This window comes from Cavia porcellus, unplaced genomic scaffold, assembly GCF_034190915.1.
Source record: "Cavia porcellus strain 051 isolate PalLab524CR breed Dunkin Hartley unplaced genomic scaffold, mCavPor4.1 scaffold_28, whole genome shotgun sequence".
In the NCBI taxonomy this organism is placed as follows: domain Eukaryota; kingdom Metazoa; phylum Chordata; class Mammalia; order Rodentia; family Caviidae; genus Cavia; species Cavia porcellus.
The window spans coordinates 7450321-7464460 of NW_026947511.1; the positions used below are offsets into that span (position 1 = coordinate 7450321).

At 38.3% G+C, this 14140-nt stretch overlaps 1 protein-coding gene across 5 annotated transcripts in view; it reads right to left on the reverse strand.

Annotated features, from left to right (window-relative positions):
• Positions 1 to 14140, reverse strand: part of Pcgf5 (polycomb group ring finger 5) — a 116098-nt gene that overhangs the window by 63640 nt on the left and 38318 nt on the right. For 2 of the 5 annotated variants that reach the window (XM_063239429.1, XM_063239426.1), the window contains exons 1-2: positions 7156 to 7318; positions 4831 to 5123 (exon numbers count right to left, since the gene is read on the reverse strand). In XM_063239429.1, the coding sequence (XP_063095499.1) occupies positions 4831 to 4942 (112 nt within the window). In that variant the 5' untranslated portion in view covers positions 4943 to 5123; positions 7156 to 7318. Of the gene's footprint in view, positions 1 to 4830; positions 5124 to 7155; positions 7330 to 14140 lie in introns of those variants that run through there. The other 3 variants (XR_010044253.1, XM_063239428.1, XM_063239427.1) reach the window with 3 other exon arrangements.

The window sequence follows — 14140 nt, forward strand, 5'->3', positions numbered from 1 at the left end:
GTTAGCTAGGCACAGATGAAAACTAGTTTAAGCAAGCAGAGTAAACAGCTGAACTAAGTATCTGCATATATGCACGTTAGTTAGGTGACGGGGAAGAAGTGGAAAGAAACCATTCACAGCTAAATGCTTTATATTATCCAAAGAGCAACAGAGTACCTTCAGGAAAATCTTGGGTAGAATGAAGAGTGTCAGTGATAAACACAGTAAGTTATTTTTAATATTGCTACTCTGATACAGGTTAAAACGCATGGTAGTAGCTCTGGTGAGAAGGGTCTGATGACTGAGAATAGTTAATAGAGATAGGAACAGAAGGGACAGATTTGAGAAGTCAAAGAAAGAGAGCAGACAGGATTTTGTCACAGTTTTACTATTGAGGGTAGATTCAGTCATTCTTAGATATGTTGAGTTCTAGCTGAGTCTAGGGCATCCAACAGGATTCTGAAGCTAAGAAGAGTATACACTGGAATAAAGATATAGGAATCATCAGCGTAGTACTTTAAGTATCAGAGCAGATACGTTCATATAGGAAAAAAAAAGATATATCCAGATATTATATGTAGTAGGAATTTTTGGTTTATGAGTTTTCCTGATAGAGTATAAGTATCAAATTTATTTACCACTCTATCCCCAGTGACTTGAAAAGTAATTGACATGTAATTATTTGTGTGAATAGTTTTTTCCTTTGGTCAGGTTAATAAAATTATCTCACCACTGTTTATGAGAATTTAGTTCATTTAGCATTAAGTGATGGCTTAAAGCAAAATTCATTTTAAATGAAATTTTAATTCGTTTAAAAATTTTATGTATTTTTTAAATGCCTTAACCTACATGAGGGATGTGGTATTGTAGGTGAAGTTTGAGTCTTGTTAAAGGTGTGGCTTTTGTGACTTTTTGCACCTCCATGTCAGAAGCCTAGGTCAGCAAGGTCCCACCACCTTTGTGTCCTTCCTTTTTTGTTTCACTTGTGTGTTCTATTGTGTCTGGGCCTATTCACCCTTCGGGTCCTTATCACTATAGCCACAGGGCTATCAGGCATCTATGTGGCTTAGGCAAGGGAGAGACAGAGCTAAAGTGCATGTGCACAGTAATTCTAGAGAACAGTGAAGTCACAGTTTATTGATAAGAAAGCAGGGATGGTTGCTACCTCTCACGGCAACGCAGTTCTCTGCACCCCCACTGATGCTGTCTGAGGCGGCCCACTATCTCTGGCTTTAGGACTGCCAGAACATTCTATTCTTTCTTTTGCATTTTACTCTGCTCCAGTATTCTGACATGCACCTGCTATTATATCACTGTTTCTATCTTCACTGCACTTTTCCCCATCTGAATTTACATATTTATCTTGATTACTCTTTACTTAACTAAACTGCTCAGAGGGTGGATTTCATGTTTGGTTTGGCTTACCTACCCACAATAAAGCTTCACTTCTTATATATTTCTCACTTTAATAGTAAAGCCAGTATCTTCTTTTTCTTAGCAAGTTTTCATAATAAGAACTAGTTTTGCCAGGTGCAGTGGCACACACCTATAACCTCAGGTACTTTGAAGGAATAGGATTCCAAGTTTGAGATCAGCCTGGACAACTCAGTGCAATCTTTTCTCAAAAATAAAAATAAAATAGGGTGGGAATGCAGTTCAATGGCAGAACACTTGCCTAGCTTGCATGAGAACTTGGGTTCAATCTCCAGTTCTGGAGGCCAGAAAAAAGAAAAAACAACTGATGTTTATTCATTTTTCACTCAGTTCATGCTTTACTTATAGTATCATGCAACTATAACTTTTGTGTAGTAATTTTAATACAATGCCCATTTTATTATACTCTGGTTTCTCTTCAGATAGTATAAATCTTTTGCCTTTTACAATATCCATTTTATAAAGTTAAAGATCTATAAATACTATAAGGTATCAGAATGTTACTTCCTTTACCCAGTCCAAATCACAGTACCACTGTATTTGTCCTAAAATCATGGCAGATGAGACAAAACCCACAATTACTACCACATACCAAAGACCCCCCCAAAATTTGATAGATGCAGCTTTATAGCAGTATTTATCAGTACAAAAAAGAAAACATTTTGCAAGGGGACAGTTTTTGCCTATTAGCCTCAATCTTAAGCCTGATAAAAAGGTACACAGAAATCCAAGAACCTGGGAGGGCACAAAGCTTAGTGCTACAGAATCCTCAAGATACCATGAGGCACTAGAATAAGCAACTAACTTCATCATCTATTATTCTGGATTCTCAGTGGACGACAAAGGTCTCATCTGTGATTTACCACTATACTTTAATCACAATTCTGCCATGTTAATTCTTTCAGTGTAGGGTGCTACTGACTGCAAAGGATCTTTGAGATCAGAATGACTTTTGCAATTAAATTGTCATTTATCTGTTTTGGCTTTAAATTGCCATTGAGAATATAAAACTCTGCTTATCAACTAATTATGTATATTTATACAATCTTGTTTTCCTCCAAAAAGTAACATTAGATTGGGATTCTATTTCAAAATTTTCTTTCGGAAACTCATATATAAAATCTGTAGTTCACAGAAATGAAGGGATTTGTGCTTTGTTTTATGTTATATTCCAGAGTTGGCTTCTTTGCTAGAGAGATCCAAATATAAAAACAATGCAGAAATATTAGAAACAGCACAATAAAAACAAAGCAGATTGTAGATCACATCCAGGTACTATGAGAAGGAGTTCAACAGAACCACAGAAGCCACAGAAGAATAAGATGAAGTCCCCACTCTAGAGTAGCCATATCCTATTGGCTTTTCCTCCAAAACAGCTACGTTCTCACATTGAAGGCTCTATAATCTCTTGGTGATATACAGTGATAATCACGTAAGTGATTTGATTTGCTGTTCCTTGAACCTGCAGAGCATATTCCTGTGTCAGATCCTGTGTACAGTACTTGCTTGTCCCTCTGCCTAGTGTGTTCTTCAGGCTGACCCTGATAGGTCATACAAAATAACACATGCTTAGTCTAGAGCCTTAGTCTTATTCTTCTTTGTGGTGTCTATTACTAACACGGCATATAAGTTTCCTCTGCCAGAATATAAACTTAGGAGCAAAGATATTTTATTATCTTGAGTATTACTACACCTTCTATGTCTGGAACAGCGCTTACCACAGTAGATAAGCAATAAATGTGTGTTCAATGATAGTTAATATCTGTTCATATAAATAATTATATAAGGCAATAACAAATTAATAGAACATTTTTCACAGTTAACTGCTAATTGAACAGCATGATCCAGTAACACCCAAAGGTGCATACATTAACATAAAAGGACTGTTTGCCTTCCAAAATATACAACCCTAGGCCTCACTATAGAACCCATCACATCTTTCCAATAAGGTCCTAGCATGTGTATATGTAAATAGCTCCCTGGGAAAGTCTATTTTTTTATTGTAGGAAAATAAATTTTCCATCTTAATTACTTCCAGGTGATTCTATTTTGCACCCCTATTAAAACTACTGGTATTATATGTCAGTCCAGTAGTGAAAAATGGGAAAGTTCATAAGAAGAAGAAAAACAGAGAAAGGGAAAGGAAAGAGAAGGAAAGAAAAAAAAAGAAAAGAAAGGGAAGGGAAAGAAAAAGAAAAGAAGAAAAAAGATACCATACATAATTAGAAAGTACATGGGCTTTGGAACTGAGTTCTGGTCCACTGTTCTGTGAGACCAGGACAGTTATTTAACTTTCTATAACCATAAAATAAATATAATCTCATATAACTTCTCTCTCCCTATATCCACTGCAGACTTTTCCAAGTTTACTATAAAGCTAAAATGCAATCAAGTATATAAATTATCTATTTTGTTATACTTTCTAGGCATTAAACTGTAGCCTGCTGGAATAATTTTCATTGAAATGAAAAGAAAATTATACTGGTGGAACACATGCACAATCTGGCATAAGTGGCTATAAAAGGGGCTAAGCATAATGGCACATGCCTGTAATCCTAGCACTTGCGAGGCGGAGGCAGGAGGATTGTTGCAGGTTTGAGGCCAGCCTGGGCTACCTAATGAGTTCAGGGCCAGTGTGAACTACAGAATAAGACCTTGTCTCAAAAAGCAAAACAAAACAAAGCAAGTGGCTAAAACATACTTCCTTTTCCAGGGAAACAACTAAGGATCAAATTTCCTTAGATATGACAAAATTAGAACAGTGATTCTTAAACTGAGCATGCTTTAGAATCACCCAGAGAACACCTTAAAATACAGACTGCTGGGTCCATTCCCAGAGTTTCTTATTCAGTTAAGTCTAGGGTAGAGCTGGTAATCTGTCATTTCTAGTAAGTTCCCAGGGAATGTAGATGGCAATGCTGTTCGTCTTGGAATTGTACCTTGAGGATCAAGTATGCACATCCTAACCAAACCTCTCCACAGATTCTTTTACTATAATGTTTTAAAACAAAGACACTAACATAGTTCACTTTTTAAAAAGTCACAACCAGCAATGCTTATGATTTTTAGAACATTTTACTGATAAAAATCAACTGTAGTGTATGTAGTGAGATTCAAATAACAAAAATTTCATGTCACTTGTATGCCACTGACAAATATTCTGAAAATTAAATACAATTCTTTTTTTTTTTTTTTTTTTTTTTTTTTGTCTTTTTCCTTTTTATCAGTACCGGGGGTCGAACTCATGACTGCCTGCTTGCAAGGCAGGCGCTTATGCCGCTGAGCTAAATCCCCAGCCCAAATACAATTCTAACACTCTTTTTAAAGTTAAAACTCTAGATAATGATACATGGTAGTTTTACAGGAATGAATGCAGGAGACATTTTTGCTAAGTAGATGACACAGAAAAATACTTACAGGTATGAAGACATTCTGTCACAGTAGTTGGCTTGATCAGATACCCTTTACAAATATAGCAGGTAATGTAAGGATTAAAATCTTTCACCAAGTGTTTCCTTTGGGTAGCCATTCGCAGTGAGCTGGCTTAGTAGTAGTTCAGGCAAAGAGGGGGAGTAAGCGGATGAAAAGTCTGATCCCAGGAGCTGGTGCAGCGGTTCCCAATCTGATATTCTGAGACATGAGAACTAACATCCAGATTTATCACGAGACTGCTGTTCATCACTCCTTTTGGGGGTTCTGCTTTCCCATAGCTGTTTCCAAAATCATTTTAAAAAGATGAGAAAACATGTGTCAAATTCCGCATACTGTATTAATACCACTGTATTACCAGCAAATGTCACAGTCTAAATTGGGAACACATTCTTAACAGTAAACTTGTAAACAGAACACATTCTTAACAGTAAACTTGTAAATCTGCAATACTTGGAATTCAAAACATTAATAGATTCAGTCAGTCATGGAGCTTCAACTGTCACCTCCATACTGACAAAGTTGCTGGCTCCAGCTTTGTATCATATCTCTCTAGTAATGTACCTCAACTATCTGCTTGGCTGTTCTTTAGGAGTTCCTGCTAATACTGCAAGCTAAAAAGAGTCAAAAAATTAAAAATCACTATCCTCCCTCTCAAACAGCTCCCTATTTCCAGTTTGTACCCTACACCCAGGCTACAGGCAAATTAAGCTGATGTCTTTTTCTACTCCATGCACAACCACCCTATTTGCCTAGTACCTTTCCACCTGTAGTCCATCTTATATTCTGGTATCAAGTTTATTCTAGCCTATCACATTTGGGTGTCCTAAAAGAATGTCAGTGCTCCTACCTTACAAACAGAAGAAAGAAGTCCTTTAAGTAACAGTATGTTATATAGACATACCTCCCTGCTTGACCTTAAAATAACCTTTGATAGCTTCCTTTAGGCAAACTGAAGGGATAAATCCCCTCCCATGGCCACTATGCAGCTTTTCTTCCATCTAGTAAGTGCTTCCTCTCCTCTGCACCCCACTTATCCCTAAAAATCCTTTTCCAATGCTATCTTCAGTGCAATCACTTCCTTGTTAACTCTCTTCTTCTTTCATTTTGATTTATAAATTCATTCTTTACTTCTACCAGATTGAAAAGTCCGAGAGAAATGCCACACTTAGTGGATGTATAACTTAACAATGTTACTTTCCCGAGTTTGTTAGTTTTTCTACCTGTAAAAATGAAAATAAGTGTGGGTTTCCTAGCAGTGAGGACTAAACACACAGCCAGCAAACACTATGAAAAAAAAAATGTCCTAAATTTTCTCACAACTTTTAGCATAGTTGGCTTGCACATTAGGTTACTCTAAAAAACTTTTAGGCCTGGTGTGGTGTGAATGACTGTAATCCTAGCTACTCCGAAGGCTGTGGCAGGAGGATTTCAAGCTCTGGTTCAGCCTGGACAATCTAACAAGACACTATCTCAAAGGATTAAAATGGTTGAGGATGTAGCTCAGCGGCAGAGTACTTGCCTAACATGTTGGGCGCTCTTACTATGGGAGCTGTGGGAAAGTTGTCTCTTACAAATAAGTCGATCTCTCAGAAAACACATGCAAGTTGATAATTTTCCTAAATTCATTCCATAAACAAGAAAATTTCCTTTATTATAGCTTTAAACTCACAGATAAGCATACAATAACCACAAAGGTAAAAAGCATTGCTGTATTCAATTAAGCTATCGCACCTACTGCGAACGTGCAGGGCACAGGTTGTGTGTGTAGTCCTGCTGTCTGCTCGGTAAATGGTGTTGGGGGTGTGACAGAAACAAACCAGGATATCGGGGTGGCGGCCCTGTGTGACCTTCAGGGAAGCATTTTCGATCCTCGCCAGGGTTTCCGCTCCTCCTCTGTGAGCTGGGGTTAACAGTCTCTCCTTTCCCACAGGTTTGCTCTGAAGCTCCAGAGCAAGAGCAAGACTCCCAAAGAGGAAAGCCAGGTCCCGGGCAGGGTGGTACCAAGATAAGGCGCAGCGCGCTGTCACCGAGGCAGCCCACATAAGCGGGAGGCGGCGGCGGAACTTTTCCGCGTCCCCGCGCGGCCGCCGCCCGGCTTGGCAGGTGCGCCGGCCCGGCCCGAGGCCGGCAGGGGCCGCCCGAGCACAGGGCGCGGCTCCTGAGCGCCACCGGCCGCCCCCGGACCCGGGGCGCCCCCGCTCGAGCCCGGACGGTGGCAGGTGTCCCGCACTGCCGCTCCTGCCGGCCGCAAACTTGGGCGGCAGCGCGGGGAGCTGGCGCCCGGCCCCTCCCGAGCCCGTCGGTACCTACCCCGGGCCGCCGCCGCCGCTCCTTGCCCGCCAGCGCGCCGGCCTCCGAAGGAAAGTGAAAGAGAAACAGCGCCCGCCGCGGCCTGGCCGGTCCCGCTCCCGGTCCGCCCTCCCCCTGCAGGCGTGAGCGCGCCGCTCCGCGGGGCCACTAGGCTCGGGCCGACAGGGCGTGGCGGCCTCGGGACCCAGGGCCGGCCCGCCCCCAAGGGCGACTCCGCCCCCTCCAACCGCCGGGCCGCCCCGCCCCACGCCCCGCCCACGGCCACGCCCCCAGCACGCCCGGACCCGCCTCCTCGCAGGTGCCACCGCCTCCCTGCCGCCCTGTGGCTTGGATGTGACACAGTGCTCTAGCCAAATGGCCAACACCACCCTCCCTGTTGTTGTCATCACAACAATGGTATATTTTTTCTGGCGGTCAGTGTTGAGACCTAGTCACGTATCAGACTTCCCGAATCGGTCCACAGAGGCCACGGGAGGAACGAAGATAGCCTGATGTACACTTTTAAAATCACTAATGAATTTGTTACTGTAGGGTGGGTCCCCGTAGGGTGGGCCTGGTGATCACAACGTTTGACAACTTTAAATAAACGGGAATCTTGCAGGGCTGGGAGAGGGACAAGGGAAGAGGTAAACAATTTTATTGTTTGCAAGGTCCAAGACAGACAAGAATCTTCAGTACTCTTTCTAGTGGACTTCGGGACTTAGGACACCATTCGTTGCAAACACATGCATTCAAAAGTGCACATTAAAGTCATCCAATTCTATTGTACTACATTCCACGAAGTCACAAACTTCTATTACAACCATAATTTTGCTAAACATAAATTAGATCTGTGGATTTGTTCCTTAAAAGAGTGCAATCCAGTTATCCTAGTGTACCTGGTGAATCAGTGTAGTCTTCACTGATGAAGTAAAAGTTCAAAGGAACATTCCAAAGGGAAAGCTGCAAAGCGCAACTTCCAATCTTATGTTTCAGAAACAGGAAAAGCTGTTGAATTTACATCATCACATCTTTCGTAGAAACCAGAGCAAAAGTAGCTAAAGAACTGACTGTTAATGAAAAGCATTTGCTGTATGTCCTACAGACAGCAATCATTTCCTTGCTAGAGTGGTAGGTGGGGAACATGACTTTGGCCAAATCACCAAATCCAACAACCATTGGATGTTGTATATAAGTGTATACACTTTTTGTATACACGCATCCAAAGATATATTTACAATCTGAAATGCAACAAGTAGACTAAAGCAGCCTTATCAAAACTATTTAATAAATAAACATATGAAGTTGACAGAAGAAAAACAAATTGTCATTTTACTATCACAGTAAAACAGCAAGACATTTTCTGAAATAGCTTCAAATGATTAATTTTAATACTCTTTTAACGAACCATTTTGCTAAATTTGATATGCCAGTTTCCAAACTGGGATCAACTTCAATAAGACAGGGCAATCACAGTAAAAGAAAACAAGTCAAGTCAAGCAACTTTGTAGCAGAAGGATTATTTTTCATGTCTTTCATCTGGATACTGAATACATCAGTATGTGAAAACACACTCTATTTTTAGTATGTTTAAGATATGTAATAAAAACTATAACCATAGATACTACATTACATACAAAATTACTTGCTATTTTTCTACTGTGTGTCTCAATCTACTTTAAATGGAGTTAATGAGGTCCATGGGGCATGAAGGTGAATTTAATCAGCTTTCCAGAAAGGAATGAACTTAAGAGTGAATATTAACAGGATCACAAGGTGTTATCAAAAAAGTGGGTTTGAATAAAAAACTTATTATAGGAAGAGACACCTTGCCATTAATTCCTTTCAAAATGCTTTCCCTGACTTTGAACACACTGGCCCCATCATTCCTGCCATTTTCTGAAGCAGTCTCACTGCAACTCCTCTTTATGAATGTCTTAAGTTGTGGCTGCCTCAATGTCCTGAATTGATTAAAAACTTTTACCTTTTATCATCATTTTGATTTTGAATAATAGCCAGAAGTCATATGATTAAGGTAACAGACCCAGTGATAAGGGAGATATGGGTAATGTTTTCACAAGCCTGCCATTCAGGTACATGGCACGCAGCAGCAGCATTCACCACATTTTTTATCAAATCTTATAAAGACATTTATGAAAAAAGAACTTCCAGAACTGCTTTAGAAAGTAAGATTTTACAAGACATGGGTATTAAATTTAATAGAATTCAAATAAACAATGATTTAATTTTTTAAAAAAGGAAAGTGGCAAGAATAATAGGGTAAGTTCAAAGGCAAGTTCAAAATAAGGAATATTCGGAGGAGGAATGTCAGTGTGTCTACTGCTTAATAAATTTAAACATTTACCATGTTTTTCAATTACCCCTTATATGTTAGCAATGAACAGAGAGGTCACAAATATGCTAAGAGCAGTGCCTAGTGGCAAATGTGGACATAAAGTTACAAAATGGGCAGGTGTGTCAGTGTGGGGGTGTCCGGTCATTGTAAGGAAATCTGTGCTTTATGTCCCTAGAGGTAGAATTATTTGTAGTGAAACATTTTGTGATTTCTCCTCTTCCCTCTTTAGAAACTGCCCCATTTCAGTCACTGCAACACACATATAGATGCACACATACAGACACACACACACACGAGGCACAAATAATAAATTCAAACATTTGTTTGCTTAACCAAATGACAATACAAGAAATAGAAGAAATGTTAAGAAAAGGCAACTTTCCTGAGTTATGTGTAGATTCTAAATTTTCAGACATGGAATTTTTAGCTACTTGGCTGCTCCTCCCCGTCCCTTGGGGCTGCTCCCATTACTTATAGTTATCCCTTGGATCTACAGGATAGAAAAAAAAAAACAGGTTAAAAGTATTGTAGACATTAATCCCTTTATCAATAATCTTCAGCCTTTTCATTTTCCAAATGTAGAAACAAAGATTCAGAGAGATGGCAAATTCGAAATTACAGAACTCATTTTCATGGAGCTGAGATCAAAACCAAAGTGTCAGTTCAGTTGTATTTACATATCTCAGGAGAAATTTTCAAATTCAAGAATTTAAGAGAAATCTAGTAAAAAAAGATTAGAACAAAAGGAGAATAAAGAAAGGATGAGGAAGAATAAAGGAAAAAATATGGATGAGAGAAAATAACAACTGGGTAGGTGACACGTGTTTATTGGTCACTGGTGATCCCTGTCAAAGAAGTAACTCCCAAGGGGTAACTTGTTGCATTACTGACCCTGATTCCTCCAGGCAATCGTAAATGGTTCCTCACAGCCCTGGGAACTACTCAGAGCTTTGTGTATATCTAACAAGTGTTTTCATTACTTTACACTTTTTGTCTCTTTTAAGATTGGGCAATGGATGGGTAGCTCTACACTGAAAGTTTGTATTTATTTCTTTTTGCTTACTGGATATATCACTAATTTACTGACAGTTAACTTATTTGAAAAATAGATCATATGTTTGTATTTTACTGAATTATTAAATAAAATAGATTTTTCATTATCATTTTATATACCTAAATATGTCATTTAATCTTTTAACATAGAGCATCTCTAATATATAACATATAGTCTAAAAGTCTTCCTATAGAAATTATAGAAAATACTAAAATTTAACGTAAGTGCCCTACTGGGCTCAAGAGTATTTATTTTATGACTATAAACAGTATGGTTCAAAATAAATGATTGCCTAGAATCAATAATGAAGGAATGGGAGAGGAACAGAGAACTGAAGAACTTCCAATCATCACTGTCCATGTTGCTTTCTGTTTTACTGCATCCCTTCCTTATAATCCAGTAATTCTAGAAGACTCTCTTTGGTGAATATTTCTTAAATCTGTTCACTTAACTAATCTTGTTCAGCTATCATCTCTATCCTCAATTACTCAGTGAACTACTGTTTCCCTAAAGCTCTTCTTTTCCAAACCATCCTCTGCAACACAGCAAGAGGACTCCTAACTGCAAATCTGATTGTGCTGCTTCTGGCTTTAAAAGAACTTTTGTTTTTAAGCAAAAGCTCAACCACTTAATAAGACAACCCCAGATCCCTGTCACTTTCACCATCTCCCCTTAAACTCTGTGATCTAGTTGTAAGGAGTGGTCTAGCCACATAGCGAGGTCTTCTTCCAAATGACCAAACTGATCAAATCCTTCTACCCTTCCTCACCCTTGCCATGTATTTCCAACTTTTATTTAATCCTGTAGCTCTCTCCTGATTTCAAAGGGCATCATCTTGGACACCTCAAAGCTGCTAAGGCTCTTTCTTTATAAACAGAGGCCACATACTCATATCAATCACCATCCCACCTTGGGTTACCTAGTTTATTGTTCTGAACCTCCTAGGAAGTGTAAGCCCACTGCATATACCAAAGTGGATGCTAAATACTAAATGTTCAAGTAAGTATTTGTTGAAAAACTGAATAGTTGCACACATTTTAAGACCTGTGTATTCTTTCTTGGGTTTCTTCTTTGAGAACTTTACAAAGGATGTATAAAAGCAAATCCGTGCCCTCTAGGACAGTTAATTAAAATCGCACCAGGGAGTAAAAACACAAGAAACAATTATAGAGCAATATACCAAGCTTATTAATAAAGTGTTAAATGGAACATGCTTAAGTGACAGGAACTCCAGTTGAAAGAAGAAACACTACAGATGATCTGCAAATTAATCCTATGTGCCTGCCCTGTCAGCTATAAAGACAAGACACAATCTCAAAACCTACAGAGATGAATGACCAAAAAAAAAATCCAGAAAAAACTGAGTCAATAAGCTAAATATGTATCCACAGAAATAAATTAGGTGAAGGATTAAGATTAATCTGAGTAAGTCTGTGAAATAAGATAAATATTTTAAGTGCTTAAATGTGCTTTAAAAAAAAAGTATGATCAATAAACTGTTTCTTCTCCTTTGGGAGGCACCTAGCTGTGCTTTTTTTACTATGAGGGTAACAGTTGTGTGGAACAAGTTCCAGTCATAATGGAAGGAGAAAAAAAATGAAACTAAAATATGTACAACTATTAGGAAAAATTGGATTCGCTCCAGATATCAAGGCTATGATATTTTAAAACATTTCAAACCACAACTGTTGTTTTGGGAAGTCACATCAAATTCCTGAGGATCATAAAAGGCCAAATGACCCAAAAGCAAAAATTTATAGTAATCCATCAAGTCAGAATGTAGATTATTCAAAGTTAGGAGGTATTAAGAAACTTCACTAACATATACAACCAAGTACTAGTGATTTGGCACATACAGGACACTGAAAAAAGGTTCTGATTTTACAGGTAGCTACGGTTTCAACGAAAAGCCACCAGACAGAACCTGATGTTTAGTCACAGCAAGTTATTTAACTTCCCTCTGTTTAAATTTCTCCCTATAAAAACTGAGATAATTCTATTCCCTTCATCACTAGTCTATGGGGGAAGATTTTTTTCACATATATAATGGGTGTTTTGATGAACATGTAGAAGATTCAGAGATGACAGGAAGAAGTGTTTTTCAAATTACAAAACTATAAGGAACCACAAAGATGTGAAATATAAACAGCCATTTTGTGGACCACTAGCAGTTGAATAATACTTAGCAGTGTTGGACCAAAGGGTCAGCAATGTTCAGGTGCTGAGATACAATTAAAGAATATTTATAGAATGAGACATTCCAGACTAGAACAAAATAAAGAATGCAATGGTCAGAAAGTACACTTTCCTCTGGATTCCATATTTATCACATTCAATTTTAAAAGACAAGATAAGGAAACATAAATACTTCATTAAATCCTTCCAAGTTGTTCAAAGAAAACTAGTTTCTCCCAAAGTTCTAATAATTTAGGTTCAACACTGCGAAAGTAGTATATTAAGACTATTTACTACCTTCAAAAAAGGAGGTAGCCAAAATGTTTTATATTAAAATGCAAATTCTCTATGCCAGATCATATTTAATGAACCATCACTTGCCTAACTGCCAGGATTAGCAGCCTTGTCATTTTGAAGGATAAAAGAAAAGCCTGGAAAGAACACAAGTTTAGTTAGGAGTTAACACTTTAGCAGTATAAAAATTGTAACACTTTGCTGGTGGCAGGACTGGGAGCTAGCAGGAGGCAGGAAAGTGCAGCGGAAAAAGGAGACGCAAAATACCAAAGAAGGAAAAGGCCTTTTCCCTACTGTGAAATTCCATCTTGGACTCTACCCCAACCCCCAAAAAGGTTAATTAGTGTGTTTAGTTTTCAAACATTCAAGTACTTAATGATTAGGATACTGATTAATTTTTGTTCAGGTTTACAGGAAACTGATGAGAAACTAGCTTAAAACAAGAAGACACTAGTTATATGGCACAAGTTTTTAATTCTTGACTTTCAGGGTAATAATCTTTATGATAGTCTCAGAAACTGTAATTAATTTGTCCTTGATCTTTCAAGAGAAAAGAAACAGTATCTGTCCTGAACGGTTACTCTGTTAAACAGAGTTATATTAGCTGACTGGAAATGTCCTTCCAGCATAGTAAATATTTTAAGTACTGTAATATTATAGTAATATGTCAAGCTTTGAGGGCTACATGGATGCTGTGCAAGACAGAGTTGACCCTTTGCCAGTAGCTTAACTCATGATCTATAGAATATATTTGTGAATGTGTACAGGCAGTAGCAATTAAAAAGTTTCCTGTGTCCCAGGGCTGGTAACTTTTATAATTCTGATAAAATAATAATTTCAAATCAGAAATTAATGTTTGTTAATGTAATGTTTTAATTTAGTTTTATGATTTCTAATTTCCAGACAATAAATAACTACTAAATGACTTCATCATCACCACCATCAAACAAGTCAAGGAGTTAGAAACATCTTATTTCACTTTGTAAAAGTCTGCAATATTCTGACCGTTCTCTGATGTTACAGTGCAGAAGTCTATCAATATAGAGAAAAGGAATGATAAACAAAAACATTTGCCAAAGACCAGGCTTGTCTTCAACTTCTGACAGCAAAATGCCACAGAGTCCTAG